This window comes from Fistularia commersonii, chromosome 8, assembly GCF_037954325.1.
Source record: "Fistularia commersonii isolate RoL2024-O1a breed Wild chromosome 8, RoL_Fcom_v1.0, whole genome shotgun sequence".
In the NCBI taxonomy this organism is placed as follows: domain Eukaryota; kingdom Metazoa; phylum Chordata; class Actinopteri; order Syngnathiformes; family Fistulariidae; genus Fistularia; species Fistularia commersonii.
In genome coordinates, this window is record NC_141291.1 from 11907186 (window position 1) to 11931478 (window position 24293).

The following is a 24293-nucleotide window of genomic DNA, read 5'->3' on the forward strand; positions in this document are numbered from 1 at the left end:
CTTCCCAGAACTGCTGTGAGAGCAGGCGACAGGCGTGGATGGTTTGTGACAGCAGGGGAGGAAATCAGACACTTTGTTTTTCAGCCCTCAAATTTGGTGTCCCCTAGACTAAATGAATCATAAAAGGACAGCAGCTACAACGACCACAAAATGAGTTAAGCAAAGGCTGTCAGTCTAGAAAATGTAATTATATACACGAGATTGGGGCATGGTTAAGGGGTCAGGGGTACAATATTTGAAAATATGTTTCTCATTTTGGGAGAATGTGGGAAAAAAACAACATTCTTTAACTAGATCTTGGAGTATCCCTATAATAAATCACTATAAGCCATATGGTGACCTCTGGATGAGCAATGTAGTAAATAATGTGTATGTTTTCCACTTAAATTCACAACCCTCACCCTCAATCCATCCACATACAAATCTGCATCCCACCATAACAAGTCATCCAGGCAGACAAGATTGCAAAGAAAAATGTCTTAATTTAAAATCAATAAATATCTAACTTAATATGCACAAGTGCCTTTACGAAACCCAAACATAAAAAAAAAGAAATACATATTATAAAATACGTATTACACTGAGAACTCCTGCTCTCAATCATGCACAGCAGCTGCCGGAAAAAGGAAAACAGCAGCAGCTCAAGCTAATGGAAGAGAGCAAACTGCATCTGCATCTCCTGTGTCCCATCAAGGACATATGAAAAATATCCACCAACAGTTTGTCTGCCATCCACCCCACCCCACCCCCATCCCCTCCTCCCTCGCTTTCTCGCCTCCTGTCTGTCCTTGCGGTTGTCATCGTCCTCTGGCAGCAACGCTTCATGTCTCGTCTGTAACTCCTCCGTCAGCTGCGGGTCGTGGAAATGGACGGAAAATATTCTATATGTAGTTATCTTATTGAATCCAACATGCAGATTGCGGTCAAGTTGCATTTTGCAAAAAATAGGTCACGCAGGATTCTTTCTTCCTGAGATGTGAATGTATACGTGTATATACTATTCGGACGGTTTTGTTTATGATCATCCCCGTTTGTTAAAAAATAACAGAATTTTTTTTTAGAATCTTATTTATGAATATGAAGCTGTGGAAATGAGGGACTGAATGGTTGTATGTCATTCACCCTGGCAACTGGTCCAGGGTAAACCCCAGCAGCAGGGATAGGCTCCCACGGGCCCGCAACCCTGAGTGCAGGAGAGGCAGAATAGCTAAGAATGAATAATATGAGCACAAGTTTCACAATCCTCAAATGTTGTCTCAACTCAAGTCTAACCTCTTTGTGAGTCAATATTTGAAAAGGGAGGCTCTTGCTGGTTCTCTACTAAGGCGGATATTTAAATCAGTCATTAAACAAGTTTGAGACTCATAGTTAAGATTCAAAAAAAAAAAAAAAAAAATTTAATAAATGGTCAACCTGTGCTGGAGTCCTTGGCAAATATTCATGTAATTCTTTACTGGATCAGTGTGGTGGAACGGCCCAAACTGTCACCATGTAAAGTAAAGCAAGTTTTAGATGGAGAGACTGGTACATGCGGAGTAATTTGGCGTATTTAAATAAGAGAGGATTGATTATGCCCCGGAATAAAAAATCTGCCCCTGAACAAAGAAGAAAAGGTCATATGCCTGTTTAGAAGAATTATATCGTTAAATGAGTTTCTTTTTTCTTTCCAAATATAACCAGCACTTGGGGTTCAATCCAGGGCCAAAATTTTCACCTCTGACAGCATGATTAATCCATATAACGCTATCATTTAACCTAATTACACTTAACTAAGTATGAGCACCCAGTTAGTGATCGTAGATGCACATCATTTATGTGTTTTGTGAATTTGTGTGTGTGTGTCTGTGTGTATGCGTTTGTCACAACAAAACAAAGCAATAACAGAGTAGGGACCCCTGCTGCTGAAGTGACAGATTCACGGTTTGGCGAGGATTTAATACATTCAACCAAACCGGGCAAAAGTGGCCAGTGTTCATTGCTGTAACATTTTCATAAAGTCATCTTTCCTTTGACGATGAGCATTAAAGACTTCAAGTGTTTTGTTTTTTTCGTCGTTTTTTTACTCTACCGCAAAATGCAAAGAAAAAGAAAAGCAGACTTTTTTATGAGTGTTTTTACATAATCGAAACCAATAAAAGTTCAAATACAAGACATTGCAAATGTGAACATTCAAAACATGGCGTGCATGAAAGCAGAGAGAAAAGAAAAGTCAGTGGTAATATTTCATGTGGCTTCTCAGTGCTTTTTTATTAGGTGTGTGTGAGAGAGGGCGAGTGTGTATGTGTGTGTGTGTGTGTGTGTAAGAGGGGTAAATACAGCAAAACTCCAAGGGAGGAAAGGGGGGCAAAGGGTGAGGGAGAACAAACACTTGCATATAATGCTGACTAAGATGACAGATCATGTCAGAGCAGTTCATGAGCCAAAATGCAGGAAAGGTGCAGGGCTGGAGGGTAGAGGGAGGTCATCGCTGAAGACACACACAAACATGCACACACAAATACAGATGAAGAAAACGCAAGTTTCATTGACTGTCATTTGGAATGAGTGAGTACATGAAAGTTCAACCGGGAAAAATTGATTACATTTTCCCATTTTCCTCAAACACACACACACACACACACACTTAAAACGGTACATAAGAAAATGAAAATCAATACCTTTTCTAGTTCAAAGGACTTCGACATAAACCGATCCCTACTCTAGTGTGTAGTAATTAAGTGTTCATATTTTTTCATTTTAATTTATCATTTAATTTCTGTTGTTAATGAACTTGTGAAAGCTATTATTGCCCTTCTCAAGATGATATTCTGTAATTTCAAAATTTGGCCTAATTGCAACTCAAAGATATTTTCTGTGACAGGAATCTGGGTCTTAAACCCAATAACACTCGACATGAAGGATGTTTCCAATCTAATTGGGTGGATGGAACACAGAGCTGTAGGAAAAATTGAGCAGTAATTCGATATCGCATGAGTTTGTGTGTACCCTGGCCCGTGTGCAAAATGCATGACATATTTCCTGACAAGCATTTTGCAGAATGACCAGGCAGCTCCGACACGGATGATGTGATGTAAACAGAAGTGCTGCTAACAAGCCTCAGCTCATGCAAAGCATTCCTGCGAGGAAACAAAGCATTCAGTATTTAATTGGTGCATCCACTGAGATCTGCTGAAAATGCCTGGGATAAACATGCGCCACAAGATAAATGCGAGGATACTGAGGTCAGATCTCAAGAAGAGAATCTGCACAGTGAAAATAAAGATTTCTTTAACTGCAACTGCCTAGTTGTAAAATCTGAGGATATCTGGTCCACCCATTTCCTCACCATTGGAGGCATGGCTGCCATGCAAGGTGCTGACCGGGCCATCAGCAGCAAGTTAGGGTTAAGCGTCTGGCACAAGGACACTATGACATGCAGACAGGAGGAGCCGGTGGTCAAACCGCTGACCTTCTGATTGGACTGACGCCCACTGAGCCACATCCTTCATAAATAAAGTAATTGTGATAAAATGGAGTTCTGCGACTGAAATTATAAGGATTGTGTAGCCGGATTCTTATTTATACACATCACTTATATTTTCAGACATTTGGATAAACATGGGTATTATGAAAAGTTTCCCCCCCTTTGTTTTTAACCAAATAATCTGAAATAATTTTCCTTTTTTTCCCAGTCGGAGGATGACGACAGGATGTTAACAAGTGAATATCTAAATCACACATTTGATTTACTACTTATCCTTTTTAAGTTCTAAAATCACACAGGGGCAACGTTTCACATCAAAACTACAATTACATTTCAAAACAACAGTAGAGTGACACTTATTTATGGACCTTTTTTTTAATGGGATTGTTTTCACATAAAATTGCCCACAACTATAAATGAAGTCTTTCAGAGTTCTCTTCTGTCATAAAACAAAAACTTCCCACCTCAGCATTTTCATTTATTGCCTGATCATGACTGATGGCAAAAAACAGCTAAAAATTAGGAAATGAGAAAATACAGCTGAAACAGTGACAAAATATAACCTGCATGTGGGGATGTGAATGTTGGTCTGTTGTGGATAGCCACCTCTCTATGAAGTACATTTAAGATAGACAAAAAGTCCTTTTCAAGTAAAGATTCTTCTTTTGTAATCGCATTTTTAATATCCAAAAGGTAACAATTAATTATGCTGCCCGCTTGCAAAGTGGCAGAAAAAAAGCTTTTATCCTCAATGAGGAGCACCATTCATCTTGCACTTCAGCTCTCAGGCAAACTGCAGTCCCACAGGAGACTCGTCACTTTCTCCCATTCTGCAGGACCTGTTTAACTCATGGAAAGGCAGCCTTTCGCCCCCAGCACTTGATCACTATTGGCTCCTGCCCCCTAGAAACAGCCTAAAACTTTGTAATTAATGTGACAGCCCGAAGTTCAATCACTTCAACACCTTGCAGGAGGGGAAGAATAAATACTGGCTGCAGGGAGGTTAATGAGTCCCTTAGTTGGGGTATGGAGATGACGCCGGTGTGACTGATGGCCCATATTGGAACAAAAGGATGTCTTCTTGCCATCCCGTCAAAGATTACTGTATCGGACCTTGACCAAGAGAAACTCCATCAACACAACAGCTGATACTAATGAGGTGCCACAGGGGCCTCTAAACCCATTGGCACTGACTTGTTAGAGGAATGTCGCGAAAGCCTGAGGGCAAATAGCTGAACTTTCAGAGTTGCCAGCAGATTTTGGGACCAAGACGCTCCTCCCATTTACTGGGTAAAGTTAACAGATCAGCGGGGAACTCAATACCACTGCTGGATTATTTCACCGCTATCATTTAAATGCAGAGGGCTAAAAAGCTTACGGTAATTGTTAAATTGCCTCTGGATATATTTTGCCCTATGCGTCTCGGTTATTTTGCTCTCCATATGGACTGGCTTTTTGAATTGGAACCAGAACCTGCTCACGCAGGGATGAATCACCGTGACTCAAACTTGCTTGGTAGAACCCCAAATTTTCACATTTTTCATCTGCAAATAGCGGTTTCTAGAAATTAGGCATAGAGCAGCAATGAACGCAAGTAGACCACAGAATCACAACCAATGTTGTGCGTAAAAACGGATCCAGGCAAACAGAGGATAGCATTTATATAGCACCATCTTCCTGTTGACAACTAGTGAAGGGATTGAAAATAGCACTTGACTTTTAGGCAGTGAAAAAAGCAATCACTGCAGATCAGAACAAATGCACTCAGTCTGCCACAGTCTTTATAATGAGAAATACCCTGATTGTGCAAAACTATGTGTCTGTCTGAAGGAAGACAAGGTTGAGTCTTAATCTGTTAACTTCCACTTGGCCCTCTGTGAGCAAACACCGAAGTTCAACATGCAGAGCATGCAGATCATACGCAGTCAGGCTGCAATGCAGGAGCACGATGAGAACTTGGTTGGATTATTTTTCCCCCGGTGATCCCAGGGACTCTGCAAAGCTGACAGTGGTTCTACACATCTGCTGATTTCACACAATCAGGGGAAACGCAACACTTGCACTGTTCTCTGAAGAGTACACACACACACACACACACACACACACACACACACACACACACACACACACACACACACACACACACACACACACACACACACACACACACACACACACACACACACACACACACACACACACACACACACACACACACACACACACACACACAATAAAATCCTCAGTATCTCATCTTATGGTCATCTTCAAATAAAATGATCTAAATAGAGTTTGCATGTTCATTGAGTAAAATCAGAATTGGCTTCTATTTTTATTGTCTCATCATATCACACGTAAATCATGCAAATATGAATCATACAATGCTTATTAAAATGTGTGTGCAACAGCGAAGCCATGTACATGGAAGTTGTTTCAGTCCAATGATAAATAAGACAGCATGCATATTTACTCGTAGTTAACTTAGTTCAAACTCAGGAGTTGTACGTTTATTGCCATCTGGTGTTCCCCGTAAACTTCAGTCAACTCCCAAGAGGAAGACCTCCAAGCGTATGCTCACTCATCGTAACTATAGTAACAGCATATAAAGAAAGATGCACTGAATAATAGTCACTGTTTGGCACTGTAGCTTGTCATTTGCAAATATCAAGAAATGGCCTCTTTTGTTTTTACAATAGATAATCATTAAGCTTGCCATATCTAATCTCTTTTGGTCTGAAATGCTCTTTTTTATGAGGTTCTTAATTTCATCCGTACACAAGACTTTTATTTCTAGATGTTCATAGCCCTTTTTTTCAGCTGAAGAAAAGCAAGCATTTAAAAACTTTTTTTTTTCCAAAGCAGCACCTTTGTCTCCTCCTAAAGGCCATCAGATGGAAGGGGCTTGAGAGTTTTTTTTTTTTTTACAATGCAAATCCATACATCTGACTGTGATGGTGAGTGATGTGTGAGATTTGTCATTAATGATTATTTGACTATAGGCTGGAGTTTTCTGAATATAAGAATGTACAGTTAATGTGAGTTTGCTGATGAGGGCTGTGCAAACGCATTATTGCCAGACTTAGCACGTATGCATAAGCATGCCCATGCATAATTGCTATGGTCTTGGGAGACATTTTTCTTTCTGCTTATTACATTTAATTATATTTAATGCAGTCTACTATGAGCTGTATGAAATACTAATTAGAAATCTCAGAGTCTATGACGGACGGCGGGCCTCAACAGCCATGAACATATGAAAGCAAATTAACACACAACCACATGGCACATACATTTACTTCCTCCAGGTAGTCAGTTTGTGATTGGTGACTAAAGAATTTTTTTTATCTCTATTTCATTTCACGATTTAAATAACAAAATCAGCATAAACGTTCATTTCCTTTTAGTTTTTTGCACCGTGGCCTTTGAAAATCTGCTTACCTCCACATTCACTGAAACATTATACTTCTCCTGTCAGCGGAGGAGATGACATTATTAAAAAAAGTGCATAAAAGTCAGACTGTAGAAGAAATAAAATCCATTTTGATAGAGAGGCTCAGCGATAAAGTAAATAAATAACAAGAAGTCTGTGACAAAAGTAAAGAAGCCATGACCCATAATATATTTAATAAGAAATGTAAAGGGCAAAATAAATCCTGCAGTGAGATACCACTGGGGTCACACTGTATACCATCTAAATGATAACGTGATCACTTATAATTGCATGGGTAATGCACCTGCAACTACAGAAAGAAGGTCAGTAAGATTTAGCCTTCCACAAACACACATAGAAATCAAACACACACGGCTGATGAGATCAGCACATACATACACAAACAGGGCCCTGTCGCATCAAAAACAAACCACATCAACATGACTCAGACAAATAACCCACACCAATCATGTAACGCAACTAATCTCCACCAAACAGAACCCGCAGCCAAGAGAACACAACTGCCACAACAGTCAGACTGAAGTTCACTCTTTTCTGGCTGCTCCATGAAAATATATGAGTCACATATGTGAATGGAGGCAAGTGCATTAGCCAGTGAAAGCAGTTTTTGCTTTGTATGTGTGTGTTTGTGTGCGTGCGTGCACATGCACATAGTTGCTCTTTACATCAAGTATGCAGTTTCTGGGCCGGTTCATGTGAAAGAACATCACATGCTTACATAGGACCCAGCACTGGATTATGACACAGAATAAACACCTTAGACACAGAGAAGAAAGGAATAATAAGTGTCTGTTCAGAACAATGGAGCCATTCAACAAGCCACAAAGCTGCGCTGGACAAGTTACACGATTTCTGGATTTTCCCAATACAGAGACAAGTTTGAGGTCATTAGTTCACCGGTCTGGGAAACCGGCTTCACTAAAACATCATCGAATAAGCATACACGGCAGTTTTGGAGCAAATATATCAACCTTAGGCCTTGATTATGTTGCATTCGATATAAGGATATCATTGGCGGCTGAAATTTAATCAAAGATCTTGTGGAAAGGAAGACAGTTGATCCATCACCATTTAGCCGTGCTGCGTTAGAAGCTGGCACCGCAGAGAAGCTGGCACCGCAGCCTGGAGGGATTGTCCAGATACAAAGGGCAATACCTCCACCAATTTGGGCTAAATAGAAGCTGGCAGAGATTCATTTAGAAGCCATCTTTCTATTTGGGTCATTGTCTGTATTTGTACTGTCTACAGCAGTGAACGGAGGTCAGCTCTGTTCCAGACAGAAAGACATCCTGGGACAGCTGTATCCCAAAATGATCCTCGTCCTGTCAGTTTTCCATAACTGCCTGTCTTTGTGTGCAAGCGAGAAAACTGGCAGCCGCAAGGAAAAGGAAATTAAGAAGCTGATGTCATTAAATGTATCAGGCATTTCAGCCTTTGTAAAACCTGACAAAATACATTAGCCCTCAGCCTGTTTTGCTCATGTATCAATTCAAAAAACATGTACCAATAAGTTAGTACTATATTAAATAAAAATAGCTTGTGGCTAAAATAGCAATACGGCTGTGTTAACTGCTCTGCCTCACTTGTAAACATTGTCAGGTTGTTTTATTAAAAAAAAAAAAAAGAAAGAAAAACAATTGCACCTGAAAAATTAAAGGCTGATGCTAAAAAGGAAGAAACAGATAATTGAAAAATAAATGAATAAATAATCGGATAAAATTGTTATGTGGGGGGGGATTACTGAGCCGTGAATTACTCAGCACAAAGAAAGAGATCAAGATTAAGGCAGAGGGGGAGTAACTATGAACTATGCTGAACAACAAGTGGATAACTGAGACTCTTTCACAGAGCACTGCTGTGAGCTCTTCCAAATGTTTCGCCTTATTAAACCTGTTTACAGGGGAATGGAAGTCCTGCAGATTTCCCTTTCAATATTTACCCTTTAGTCTCTCTGCAAGGAAACAGCTGCGGTTCGTGAGAGACAGTCTTAACATCAGTAAACCAAAGTCTACGGTAAAAAAAAAAAAAACAACACAAAAAACGTTTGTTGTTACTGTATAGAAAATATGCCGAACAGTTACCGCCACATCAATAAGCGATCTTTTTTTTTTCCTCCATAATAATCTATTTTAAAGAACAAAACAGATTCTAAATGTGAATTTATGACATTCATTCCAGAAATCCAAGCACAGAAAATATGATGGTGGCACCAAAAGCCTTGCGGTTTCTGTTTGCAAACCAAGTAATATCAAACAATTATGTTTGAAATGAACCAAATGGTCTAAATCCTTTGTTGATATATTTGTATTCCAGAAAAACTATGTAGTGGTTTCAACCTATTAAAAGAGTATAAACTTGATACTTGTAAAATGCTCTGGCTTTACGTCTCTTCACTCCAACTCCCTGAGCACATCTCAAGTCACAAGACAGACACAGATTGAAGGGTGGGAAAGGCGCAGAATGAAAACAAGAATACAATGGCCAAGCTCTCCGGCGAATAATAATCATCAGATGATCAGCTGAAGAGTTTTGAGATTGTACCCCTTCTAGGAATACAATATGTGACACAGATGCTTCAAAAACAAGTTTGTCAAATTTCTCTCAAGAGTCACCTGTAGCTTTGAGCTTCAGCATCTCAGCGCTGAGACGTTAAACTGCCCCAGAATGCTACTTCTATCGATAATGATTTCCCCATTTTAAGTCTGTCTTTGCCCTGGAGTGCTTGTGCTGTGTGTTAAGTAGGCCCACGCTCATGCTCCCCTGGGTTTCCTGCTGTTCCGTAATGAGCCTCTCCAACTGGATGGATGACACAGCGGAGGCCGGGGTGGGCATCGTTCACCCTCGCCAACCCAACCAATGTCAAGCCCCTTGGTTGCAAAGGACTCCTTGATGGTAATAAATTATGCAGAGCGTTTCCAAAGATGCTTCCAAAACTGGAAATAATTACATTTTGGCAGAACATTGGGACGTAAAATAGGTAGGGCATTTTCTATTCGGTAAAAACAAAGCAAGTAAATTAAAGCATGAAAAGTGAACCATTACCCGGATAAATCAACTGCTTCCTTTCCTTTTCACCAAGCTATGGTTAAATTGTAGAAATCTGACTTTTTAAGTATCTGCATATGCCTGGCAGTTCAGTTAAGGCTGTCTAAGCTAGTATCTACTTCTGATTTAAGGCCCGTTGTAAGCTCCCAAATATAATTTGTTTTCCTGTTTGAAATGTGCAACATGATAATGAAAACTTCTGCACGCGACGATAAGGGATTAAAGTGAAGAGACATGATAAAGTGGCGGCACTTGTACACATTAAAACTTCAAGGGAACATGAGGTCAGACTGTCCTTTGAGCGGCAAGCACCATGTTATTTACATATTTATTATGGTTTGGTATTTATGAGACAGAAAGAATTAACAGTTAAGTGTTTAATCTCTCATTATTCTGCGCAGGGGGAGGAATTAAAGGAGCGCATTTAAAGTAGCGGCTCAGGCTTATTATCTATTCTATGAATTCTGCGGCTGGTAAATTTACAACTCTGCAGGACTGGCTACATTCAGAGGACGGAAACAAATGTCAGTGAGGCGTGGAAGAAGGAGCCCGAGGAAGGAGACTCACCTGCCAAAACACTCACACACTCTCTGTAGTGATCCGCCCTTCATGTCAAATATATGGTATAAAATCTGAAGCACTTTTCATTTCATTCTCTTGGAAAATTATTTTCCCTCTGGTTCTATCCTCCCATGGCTAGCAGGAACAATTAAACCGTGAAAAGCTCTCTTGACTGTCCACAATGAGCTATAAAAACAGTCATCAGCTGAGAGAATACATAAATATGAATAAATGCATGCATTTAAAGGCACCAGTATAAAATACACCTCTCTCTATATAAATTTGATCATTCAAGTATGATTAAACCCTGATCGTGCTATAATATTACTTGAGCTAAATGCCAAAGGTTCTGTATTTTTTTCCCATAGTAATATAATATATCAGTTCCGTTTGGTTGGGACTGCAAATGTCTCCATACTTGTTACAGAACAGACAAGTTTGAAAAATACAAATACTCTTGGATCTGAGACCTAAACCTCATGTATCCTTCGGGACATTTTGGGCTTTTTTTTGATTGTGTTTTCATGATCATTTCGGCTAGGATTTTGGCATTTTGGCAAGAGTAGGTCATTTTTGAGGGAAATTTGGTATTACAATCACAGTTTCTAAAATATGGTTATATTTTACCATGTCCAGAAGATTAATCCTGAATGGAAACCAAAAGTGCTATTTTGACCTGGCTACAATTTCTTTGAACAGTAGGTGTGTGTGTGTGTGTGTGTGTGTGTGTGTGTGTGTGTGTGTGTGTGTGTGTGTGTGTGTGTCTGTGTGTCTGTGTGTCTGTGTGTCTGTGTGTCTGTGTGTCTGTGTGTCTGTGTGTCCGTGTAAGGAGGACAGTTGGCACTGCCAGACTATAGCACAGGAGAAGTACTACTCAGTGAATTTTAAAATGCTTGATTAGCAATTTAAACTGCTGAAGAAAGTAAATTTGACTGCCCATTATCTTAAATTGGAAAATGTTTCTAAAAGTCTAACCGGCCATAATAACTCATAAGTGCAGATTTAAATAAATAAATAGATGGGAAAAAAAAAATAAAAAAGAACTATTGCTTTTTGCTCTTACACCAGAGTAAATTCATTTGCATATTTGCAGCAGTAATAACAACCTGTGAAGCGCTCATACCTTGTAATCACCCACGACAACTTGGAGGGGGGATACTTTACTTGCAACTAATTTGGGAATAAACCAAGCTCTTTTTAAAACCAGGTCTGGGAAAATGAGTTTATTGGTGGGTCTGCCGTGCTCCTCACAGCAACAGCAACTAACAACTAATTTTTCAAGTGCTTGAAGAAAAGAAGCCCAATCACTCATGGCATCTGCTCAAAATCTGAAGTAATACATCAAATTTCCCAAACAAAGCAGCCAACGTTTGGGAATGGTGAGGAGTCAAAGGAACATAGTTCAGTTTACAAAATTACAGGGTACCCCAGTTTAGACCAGTGCAAATTAACTTGGGATTTTGTTGGGACATCAGAGAGAGAGAGAGTACGGTTTAACACTCTTTTTCTGCTGAAACAACGCAAAGACACACTCCTCAGACCGCACATCTGACAGCTGAATCCCTATGGAGACCTGTCACAAGCAGACAATAATCCCTGCTGAATACTGGCTGTCACGAGAGGCGAGGAGGAAGAAGAGACCAACACTTGTCGCATGTTAAGTAAGAAACTGTGGCGCCAGAGAGGAACCCCGAGGGTTGGCGCAACAGATCTGACAGCCCTCAACCTGATATCACAAAACAAGCACCTTGCTCTTTACAGGGAGGCTGTGAGCAGGAGGGAGCTGAAATAAACCGCCACCCTGATCTACAAAACATACAAATATTTGTTGAATAAAAGTTGCCGCTAATTATAATCTAATAGGTATGAATACAAAGAAGTGAATTGCATCCTGTTTCACTAGAGTGACATCGAATCAGTTTTTCCACGTGGAAACAAATAGTTAACGTACACACTCCTGTGTCCTAGTTGTGCCAAAACGTTATATCGCAAAATAGAATACAAACATATCAGGCTCCTAAGATCGCTTCATGGGCGTCATAGCTTCCCCTGCCTTTGTGTCCGATGGTCTCTACTTTAGCTAGCCATACATTAGACGACTTTAAAATCATTTGGAAAACTAACATATTGCACCTGTTCACATCTAAAGACATCTTTTTTTTTCAGTCAGTCACCTTTAAGTATGTACTAGATATACGGAGGAATCAAGAAGATGTTTCTCACAATCCCCCGATGACATGAATTTCACAAAATAATAATAGTAGTGCAAATTAAACAGTAAACTGCAGTTAAGTATAACATTAAAAAGTAAACATTAAACTACAAGGTATAAAGAAGAGAATGCAACAGTTGGTAAGGTAAAAAGATGATAGAATTTGACAGCATGAGGACTGAAGTATATAAATATGTGTAATTTGAATATAGAGTAGGAGCAGACGTTTTTTTTGCACAGATTTAGTGCAAATAGTCAGTAAGTAATTTATATCTGTGTACACTTCATACTTTCGCCCCAGGCTAATCTCAGGCTGAGATTTTAGAAAAGACTGTGAATCCTACAGGGTCACTATTTACAAGACTACAGCTAGATTCTTTCCACAATGTTTTCCCCACCATGCAATGTTTACACCAGGTAATTGCAAAGCCTCTTGTTATTTCAGTCCATTGCTTTCCTTCTCCACTTGAGTTGACATCGTACAAACTGGGCTGTTCTGCCCACAACTCCAGCTTCCAATCCTATTTCAGGATGTCCATATTGATCAGGACGTCCTTTGCCATTCCCGTTCATCCATACTGCCAACAAATGCCACTTTGGTAACTGCCTACAAGAGTTCCTTTTCCTGGTTTCAGAGCTCATCTATTGGTTGTTGATTGTCTTACATCACCATAAAGAATGAAATCCTTTATAGCGCTTCCACACCTTGCACACACTCAGAAAGCTGCAATGCGAGGCATCAACCAGGCCATCGCTCCAAGCAAGCCCAATCCACCCCAGCGGCCCAAGCTTAAGACAGCAAGGAAGAGTGTGGAAGAGTTCTGTGTGGAAATTAAACAAAAAGTATGAAGTTTACTTTATATACTGTTAAAAATCCAAGATTTTCAAGTGCATCTGCTAGTCCATTCCTGTAATTGTAACTCTGATGTTGATGAAATGCCAAAGTAAATCACTTGAACTCATAAATCAGGTATTTGCCATTGTAAATTTAATCCTTGGAATGGAATAAAAAGACCTTCTATATTTTAAGAGACTATTTATTACTGTTTGCGACTGACAGCTGTCTTTCAATGAAGGCCTTTAGGCAAACAGCGAATCCATCCTCAAGAAAGAATAAAACAAAAGGAATAAAAGTTCATCCTTGGTTATGTTTTTGCAAGGACTGCTTTGTAAAATGTTTTGTATAAAGTATTTAAATTCAAGAAGGCCGACGGTCCTTGGATTAGTAATTGGACAAAGGATCAGGAATTAGTCTGGGCCGGGACTAATCATTGCATTGTTGGTATTTTGTTACAGATGAACAAACATCAGCTAAAGCACAAGTAGATGTTGTGAAGGAAGCTGCTTTTACATTGAATACAAACTGAACATGATGGGATGTTGAACTTTTTCAAAGAAGGAAAAACATCTCATGGCAAAGTATCCTAAGTCAGTATTCCACCACGGAAGTTCAATAAAACCCCTTATATTACTCTTGGGTGCATGAAGCATGGCACAAACATGATCATGGTTTACAAACTAACGCACATTCATATTCCAATGTCACCATTCAGAGGAAGTGATTGATGTGATTTAGTTATAGAGGTGAAACTAGTGCTCATAGATGAGAATCATGGTCTATCTTTTCCTCCGGTGTTATGAAAAACGAAGAGGAAACGCCCAGCCCTCTCACCTCAGCCTGTCCTCCTCCTTCTTCCTGAGCTTCATATCCCGCTGGACCACCTTCAGGACGTGCTCAGCCTCGTCGTCCGTCAGGCCAGACAGGTCCAGCTTCCGGCCCATGGCTCTTTGCCTCGCCACGCTGGAACGCTGCTGGTTCGAGAGAGGACGGGAGGGGGGCACAGGCACGGCTGCTCGGGGGGCCGGGGCAAGGACAACCCTGGAAGAAGACAGAAGGATTTAGAAGTTTAAAGAAGAAAATCAAATATCTGACGAATCCCTGTTTGTCAGATTTTTTTGTCAGGTTGGGAAAAAAGTCAGTGGGCCTGACACGACGCATCTTCAGGTCTCTAATAGACAGAAATATTGCTAAATATAGACAAGATACTTGGATCGAGGAGGAGACTGTTATATTTTGGGACAGATCCATGGAGCAGAGTCATAAAAGAACTATGCCATATGTGGACATCAGTTCTGCCTAGTTGCTGAAACAGTTGTTGAAGAACTGAAAAGATTGAAAGAGGAAAGAAGAAAAAAAGTGTGTCTCTTTTGGAATAAGGTCATATGTTAAACCAGATGCAATAACTTAGTAAATTAATCACAAATATGATCTGAAAGAAAAGTGTTCGGTCAAATACAAATGAGGTTAAATCGTCATCTTGTAGCTGCATTTAAAAATGAATGACTTGAAGGTAATGCACACATTATTCTTCTTGCAGGAATTTGATCATGACTGAAGCAACAAAAGTAAAATAACTACATGAAGCTTTGATGCAAAGTTTTACAAAAGCTTTTGTATTTCATAAGAGCTACAAAGCCCTCAATAACCTCACCCTCTTCCACCTCCCTTCGCACCACTCACCCTCCTGCCGTCTTTGATATGCCGATTCTAACCCGCTCCTGACCCCTATTACCAGAACCAAGCACCAAACCTTGGGGGACCGAGCCTTTGCCGCCACTGCCCTCTCCACCCCCTGGAATCCCCCTCCCACCACACATCGGGAAGCCAGACCCTTTACCAAGCTTCAAACCAATTTACTCAAAATCCACCTGCTCACACTGGCTCTTCCCCAACTCCAACAAATTCTACTTTATTCTCTTTATCTTCTGTTTTCTTGTAATCTTCTTGTGAGTCTTGTCAAAATCTTCTTGTCTTGTCGACTGAACTTGTATTTCTTCAAATTTCACCCTCACATCCAAGAAACTTCTTCAGTTCTAATGACCTATGGGGAGTTTCTGTAAATAAATTGCAAGTTTTTGGCTGGGTCTAGGTTGTGGTGGCTCTTACGTAAGTAGAAGAGTTGATGTGCAGACACTGGGTGTAAAGGGGGGTTGTAATGCTAATGGGGGTGTATTCGTTGGAACAAAAGAATTACCTGGGTAGAAAAGATAAAGCTAAACAAAGGAGAGAAGCCTGTAGCATCCCATGAACTGAGGCTCATGTGGACATTGCCCCGAGCTGGTTCTGGTGGCGGACCCTTCCTAGTTGTTTGGAGGGTGAAGATGGACCTCTTGAATGAGGGGTGCAACGACTTCCAGTCAAGGAATTCAAGTCCAGTTGCCAACACGAGAAAATTTCAACAAGAATTCAACCGTGGGACTTTGCTGTGTGGGGTTTGCGTGTTCTCTCCATAAGTTTCCTCCGGGTTCTCCAATTTCCTCCCACAGTCCAAAAACATGCAGGTTAATTGGGGAAAATTGCGCTGAATGAATGACTGAGTGAATGGTTGTCCTTAGACATGATTGACTGACGACCTGTCCAAGGTGAACCCCGCCTCTCGCCCAATCACAGCTGGGATAGGCTCCAGCATCCCCCACGACCCTGAATGTAGGATAAGCGGAAGAAGATAGATGGATGGATGGATTATTATTATTATTAATAATATTAAAAGAGAAAATGGACGTAATGAGTTTACGCCTATTTAGACTATCCAATTAGAGTTGTTTTTATGGTTTTTGAACATGGGGGGAAATAACACAGAGATAACCTAAGCAGGTAAAAAAAAAAACAGGTAAACTCCCCACATGGGTCCTGGTTGGAACTGAACCAGCGACCCTTTTCTCTGTGTGACCACAACAGCACCCTCATCTCAAAATCGGTAATGTTTTATTTGTTTTTTTTTTTCCTTTGTTTAGCGCAGAGTTTGAAAATTCTGCACGGCTAAAAATTAACCTTAGGTGTGCCACACCGAGAGCAGAATGCCATCAACTGTCAACAAAAACATCAGAATAACAAAGACGTGTCCGTGCAGTGACCACTAAATTACACTGTGTTTTCCAAAGTAAACTTTGAACATACAGTGATTATATTATTAGATAATAAAATTATAATAGTTATTGTTATTATTATTATCATTGTTATTAAATTAGAGTGATTACGCTGTCCAAACAAAGTAATGAGCTGCTGTGCGAATGTGAAAAGTTACGTCCGTTATCAGCCGCACTGCAGATAGCGCTGCACCTCAGGAGCTGACTCGGGGAAAAAAAAAAAGAGAACAAAAAAAAAAAATCAATAAATATATAAATAAAAGCCTGACATCTCTTATTTTCAGAATGAGATTGACATACTGTAGATAGACAGAGGATTAAAAACTGATGAGAGGAGGAAGTAAGAGGCAGAGACAGACGGGGGGATGGACAGCAGGAGAAGGTCCATTAACTGCAGTGTCTAAACAAGATGGGAGGGGGTCAGCAGTGGAAAGAGGAATGATGACTCAGAAGGCCGAACAATTATGTTTCATCTATTAATGGGCTGACAGCTTCATCTCTAACTTAACAAATCACCCCTTCACTTGTGTTCTGGGCTGGTCTCGTAGGAAACAACTTAGAAAAAAAAAGCAAAATAAGGATATCAATCATATTGAGAGCTATAATAACTTAGGATCAGAGGTTTGTTTAATAGCATAAAAAAATGTAACTTGATCTTGTAGCTTAAATTATTCCTTCTCATTTCATGCTCATCTCCTATACTGTAGTGGCTACAAATGAAATACTCTGTAAATACTTTCTTGAAATGGATTTCACTTTTATTTCAACAACTTCCAATTTTTGTTTTGTTTTTTGCTAATATTCAGATAAATATCAGTCTATTTCTCAGTTATGAATTCAGTGCATACTAAATAAATCAAACACGAAGTGATGAGCCATCTTATTATGAACCGTTGCGTAAATACGTTTTTTAATACTATGAGCTGTTACAGGAGCTTCTAGAAATCTCAGCACTATAACAAATTGGTTGAAATTGGAGAAGTGGCTGTCGTTTCGTGGAAAATATGTCGGTGAATACTGTTGGTAAACCCATCATTTTATTTCCTCCTAATAGTTCTCTCCATTGGGGACGTTCATGAGTCATTTATTTCAACAGGTATATACGGAAGTCCCACGCACGCGCAGTCCAAGCGTGTGACACAGCTTTTGTCATATTTTCAGCTACAGAAGATAAAATGGTCCAAACCTTTTAGTCTCTGAAATGTGATGTGTACAGTGTAAATATAGCCTGCCACAATGGTGCTCACAAACACTACTAATTCAGCCTCTGTGATAAGAAAAGTCACCCTTTGCCATTCTAAAGTCCTTGTCTAGCATAATAGCAGGAGAAAAGCACATGGAAACCATGTTGAACAAAGAAAACCAAAAACAACACTCCCAACCCAGCTATTTTTGGCACGTTTACAATAATATGATATTAGTGCAGTAAACAGTCTAAACATAACAGTCTAAAATTACTCTTGCCAACGTTTCATGATTCAAACTGAACAAAACTGAGCAGCCATTATTACCTACTTTTATATAAGTGCTTGATAAAATGTGGCTGACATCAGTTGCACTTACATAAGAAGTCGACAAGTCTTGGCCTTGAAATCAATCAGATTTCAAACATGCAGAATTAAAATGCCTTGTCTTTATTAATCGATCACACCAAAACTACAAAGGATAAGCCAACATTTCAAGAGTTTACATGACAAAAAAGAAATGAGGTATTTTGATTACATGAAAGAAAGAACATTGATTTTTGTTTGTATAGATTCCATCCACAAAATGAACCTTTACTGGCCTCCAAGCTAATTTCAACTCATGAATCCGTCAACTCATTGGAGATCACTAAGACACACTCTCAATGTGGTTCATCTTAAGTCAGTGACAGCAGCCAAATCCCAATCGTTATGCCTGAGAGTTGGAAACAACACAATTTAAAAACCAATAAATCCATCATAACCGAGAGAGAAAGTTGTAATGTCGTGAATGTTGAACCTGTGAGCCAATCGGCTGTTGCAGAAGCCGGTGACGGTCTGTAATCCAGACGGTGACTCGACAGTTTAGCCAGGTAAACAGACAAATGGGAAGACACTTGTACACAGCTTTTATCAACAAAGAGGAGTGTCAATGAAAGACACAGAGATTCATTTACAGAAAGCTTTAGTAAGGTAGGCACTTTGAACAAAACGACCACTACATACGTGTACACCAACACAATATCTACACAGAATGTCTCAAATCTATAGATGAATCAACACCGCGATTCGGTAGCACCTCCACACTCCCTCAACAACAGCAGCAATTATTTATCAGTCTGCACACAGCGCCGAGGAAGAGGTCCTTTCTATCCTGACAGAAAAAGTGACACTGATTGAAGACTGCGGCTGCAGTTCAGCGCTTCACCAATATGGTCTGTTGACTCAGTGAAAGTGGGCTGTGGGCTTAACTGATCTCTGTGTTGGCAAGCTGAATTTACCTCAAAAAAAGAAAAAGGTTCGAAGCTGTCTGTTCTGACGGCAGATATAATACATGAGTCCCAGCACGGTGTTTGCTTGTGATCAGACAGACAGCACTGCTTTTATGCCAATATTTATGCTATTATCACTAATGGCCATCTGCAATAAATGCATTAAACAGCCTGAGTTTGGATGAGTAAGGTTAAAGTTAAGAAGTAGTGTGCCTGTGATAAATCAGAAATCATTAAGGAAAGACTGTCCAATCGCTTAATCTAAATCGGCAACCCCGGTCTTTGCTTTTCACCCAAAGAAGCGGTACAACAGGATACAAATGTAACAGCAGTTTTCGCAAAGGCCTGGTTAGAGTGAGACAACGGTAGGGCTGCCAGCCAGCAGGTGTACTACCCACAGAATGACATGCAATCATTTTATCATGTTTTACCTCTGCTTTTCATTAGCACAATTCCACAAATTTAAATAAAAGGCCACGCAACATACAGGTACAAACTATTTCCTGGTCTGGTTCCCTCAATGTAATGATATTTGTAACATACGCAAAAGGACAGAAGCGGGGTGCATAATAGCTCGGTTTATTTAATAATATTTTACACTTTTTCAATTCTTGGTTGGACATTTTGGTTTTGTCTGCTACTTGAATTCCTTTCAGTTATTTCAAATGCCTGAGAAAATGCAATCCAGTGCATTGGCAAATACAGGTAAGTTACTAGGGAGTCCAGCTTGAACTGAGCAAGAAGCTACATTAAAAACAGAAAAAGAATAAGGGGACATTTCTCATTATTAAAGTGAGAGTTTATCTCTGCTCTCAAATTCATTTTCCTACATAAATTCATACATTCATTTCACCTGGCAGTTATATTTGGAAACTCCTCATAGGTCACTACAACTGAAGAAGTCTCTCGGATGAGGGGTGAAACGTCTTCAAGTAAAGAAATTCAAGTCCAGTTGCCAAGGCCTGACGATTTTGACAAGAATTCACCATGACCTGGATGACAGAACCTCCACAGACATCCAGTCCCCCCTTTCAACCCTCCAATTTTGCACAAAAATGTTTATGTTGTTTATATTTTTATATTTTCTGATACTTTGGATGCTAATATTTTTACTTGTATTCATAACTTTACTGCCTGCACTGCCCACCTTCTGCTGTGCAAATTGAAATGTCCCCACTGTGGGAAGGTTAAAGGCACATTCTATTCAAAAACTCATTCATAAGCAGTTTAAATAAAAATATTTCCACTTTATATTTGGACTGACTGGTTTATGCTTTAACTACTTAAATATTAAGGTGTCACAGCCTGCACCTTTATCTTTGGGGTGGAGACATGCAGTGCTGCTAGTGAGAAATATAGTGATGTGTCAATGTCATAGTGCAACTATCTACAAACTGACACTCCATGGGCTGAGAGAGGTTGGAATAACTTCAGATGGGAAACAGGTCACATTGAGGCTTCAACTGAGAGAGGCCTGTCTTTCTCCCTGAGGACATGCAGTGTGTATCCACGCACCTTCTTGAAAATATGTGCGGAGAGAGATCGTATCATGTAAACTCCATGCAAGAAACACCAACCGCTACAACACACTGCAAAGCACTTGCCTTTCAGAGAGTCAGCAGGAGGACGGGCGAGCTGAGGACAGGACCCTGTCGTAGCAAGAGAAGGGCAGGCGCAACCAGGCGCTAAATTAACTACCTGTTTTAGACGCTCTCCATCAGAACGACAGTTTGGACTGAGGTGGATACATAGCAAGGAAGGAATGGCCAACCTAATGGTCTGTGGAGACAAACATTCAACAGAGGGAATCTAACCTTTGGCTCCAGGCATGGAATAAGCACTGGTTGTGTGGTAAAGCAGGATTAGGAGTTCACAATTCTAAAAGCTTTCACAATTTCACAATTATGCAGATGACACCCACTGCCAAAGTAAATGCATCACGTCATCAGGAACTTCTGCAAGTGGGACATGAATGAGTGAACCAGAGAGTCATATGTGAATGACCCACAACTGAACTGGCTGGATTCTTTCCATTCATTTCACTATAACATTATCATGGTGCATAAACCCTGAAGAATCATCATCATTACTCATTGAGTCTGTTGTTGTCAGGTCAGGTCAAAATGTACAGCAAGAAAACAGATTGTGTTTTTTCACGCATTCTTTTGTCTCTGTCTTTTAACAGATTACAGAAACATTTGCTGGCGACGCTGATCTCAACCTGGGCCAAGAAAAGGCCCCTTCAGGTTTGGGATAGATTTGCTGGTGCATGGCGAGAAAAAAAAAAATCTTTTTTGGCTGGATAGAAGAATTTGGTCTCTAACTGGTAGTGAAGGCCAAATTAGAGAAACAAAACAGTACTGGGAAATCGAGGAACAATAATCGGAAAAGCAGATTCTGTTTTGTTATTTCAGCATAAATCGGTGTGAGCGTTAAAAACTACATCCCAGACAAACACACTGCCTTTGCCTTGTGAAGGCAGGATTAAACTTGCCAAGCTGTTGTTGTGTTTCTTTTTAATGATTCTTGTTACTTTCGAGTAAAGTAACTGTCTTCATTCAATTATCAGACAACAAGCCCATGGCTAAAAGTCTCCGCTAGTGCTTCTGTCAACAATTCATTAGATTACTATCATTAGATGGGAGAGATTAAAAAGTTTCATTTACAAATAAACTTGCTCTACTCACTGAAAAAAAAAAGGTTTCGGCAGACTCACGTTTCGTAGTTCATGCAAGCCTAAGTGTATTACAGGACAGAAAGTTAATCAACAAATAAACAGGATAAGACAAAGCCTCTACGCCCTCCATCCAGGATATTGAACCCAAATGTTGCCTCTGCAGGAGTACTGGGTTCTGCATCACCAAATACTAGATGTTCTTGCACTGAATCTCACACTGAACATCATGACTCTGCACTCTTAAAAACCCTTTCAGTTACTTTCCATTCATAAAAATTCTTTTTGCTAAGTCCATCGGTCACTGTCACTTCCACTTTCTAATTACTTTGCTGCAATGTATATTTCTGATATTGATGTGCTGCATATTTAATCCTGCGTTGAACCACTTGCGATTGAATTTCCCTCAGTGTGCATTTGTTGTTTTCAAACTGACAATAAAAGTATAAAAAATACAAAAAACCCACAGGGAAAGGACTACACAGGGGGCAAGTCCAAGATTTAAATCAACCATTGAAGATATGGATCCCTAAACATAGCAAATACATTTTTACAGAAGGCTCTGATATGTTACCTTATTTTTCCTATCGATTCTTCGGTTTTCTCCCGCTGCACCGAAACATGCAGGAGGCTCACTGGAGACCCTAAATCACCCAGGTGTATGAATGAATGAGAATGAATGGTTGTATTTCTCGACTGAATATGTGGGAGCCCATGACCAGAAGTGCAGGATAAGCGGTAAAGGGTAGTCAAGAAACCAATCTACAAGAAACCAAAAACATGGACAGCTGTGCAGCTCGGGGCTTTCTGACAGAAGGATTTCTAATTATGTTTGTTTTTTGGCGATGATACACAAACACACACACACGCACACACACACAATCCTCCATACGTCTACCTGCTGTGTTATCAATACCTGATAGCCCCAATCCACAACACCAGATCTGTGAAGATACACTTGTTGCATATATTTGGGGTTGTTGTCTTTCTTTACCCTAAGATGCTAATTGATTCTATCTCTGAGTCACTGCACATGTGACTCTCTCGCTCTCTCTCTCTCACACACACACACACACACACACACACACACACACACACACACACACACACACACACACACACACACACAAAATGGGCTGCAATTCAGGAGTAAGTGATCTCCATTTTCCTTTGAGTGATTCCCAGAACAGCAAACTGATCCATCCAATAACCTAGTAAATGTATTCTTGGTATTTCCACAAGTACTGTCAACAGGTAATCACTAAATAATAAAAATAAACAAAGTGCTCTGAGCTCAGTCCACCTGCAGCGCTACACACACTCGGGGGCAGCGGCCCAAACAAAACAAACAAACAAACAACCGGAAAAAACAGGGTTTTTCGGCTGCATTCCTTAGCTGGTTTGGCTCTGAAAACAAAACACGATTTGGTCGCTGCTCGTTTGAGTTCCAAACACATCCAGAGATACACGGACGGGAGAGGAAGTGCGTCCTTTTCTGCAGCCGCGTACATCCACCTGCCTGCTTTCACCTCGGTTACCTGCCCAAAACGCCGCATTTCGGTTTCTGTGATTTGAATGCGCACACGCACACACACACACACACACACACACGTTCGTAGAGAAGCACCTTCACATCTGCTTGAAATCCTACGTTGTGTGTGTGTGGGGGGGGGGGGGGGGGGGAGGATGGGAGGGTGTGATATGCCAGCGTTAGCACCTACACTGACAAGTCTGCTTGCAAAAAAAAAATAAATAAAAAAAAAATAACAAATCAAAAATAGAAAGAAAGGAAGGTTGTGATCGGTGGTTTCCATATCAAGGTATGCGGGCATGCAAACCTCCGCCGGCCGTGGTGCGTTCCCGGGCCGCTGCGAGAGACGGACATTCAACTACTGCTGCGTCCATAGAGCCGATGTGGAGAATCACTTACACGGGATCAGCGGGTGCCGGCTGACCGCCAGGGACGGTCTCTTACTCTCGCTCTCTGTCTCTGTCTCTGGCGCGGATCCCGGGGGGAGGTTAAAAGACAAAAAGACGCGGAGGGATGCGCCCCTGCGACCGGAAACTTCCGCGGCACCTGCCCCTGCCTCCCGGATACTTTTAGCGTCCCTGCCCCTCGGCTGTCGGCTTATTATCCCCCCCTCCTCCTCCTCCTCCTCCTCCTCCTTCTCCTCCAAAGCAGCAGACGCAGGCACCGCTGAATGGGTGATCACGAGGTTTGTATTACACAGAGGGAGGAGGAGGGAGAGGAGGAGGAGGAGGAGAGGGAGGGTTGAGGGATTGGCAGCCAACCTGTTTCCGAAGTGCATGCATCAGGATGCTGAGGGGTCTGGAGGTTAGAGAGCCCCTTCTCAGTCTGTGTCCCCACCTCCCCTACTTGGCTGCGCTCTTGCCTGTTTTCCCTTTTATGCTGGCACCTGACTGTCCTGAGCTCCAATTTGGCACAGGAGGAGGCGACACACTGTTGGCTGGCAGCTCCATTCATAAAGCCAGTGAACGTGCATT

At 40.7% G+C, this 24293-nt stretch overlaps 1 protein-coding gene across 2 annotated transcripts in view; it reads right to left on the bottom strand.

Annotated features, from left to right (window-relative positions):
• myripb (myosin VIIA and Rab interacting protein b) overlaps window positions 1-23830 on the bottom strand; it is a 102535-nt gene extending 78705 nt beyond the window's left edge. For both annotated transcript variants that reach the window (XR_015106526.1, XM_086151193.1), the window contains exons 1-2: window positions 23719-23830; window positions 14405-14611 (exon numbers count right to left, since the gene is read on the bottom strand). Coding sequence is in view for 1 of the 2 variants with exons in the window: in XM_086151193.1 (XP_086007319.1) it covers window positions 14405-14514 (110 nt within the window). In the remaining variant the exon portion in view is untranslated. The remainder of the gene's footprint in view (window positions 1-14404; window positions 14612-23718) is intronic.
• Between the last annotated feature and the right edge of the window lie 463 nt (window positions 23831-24293).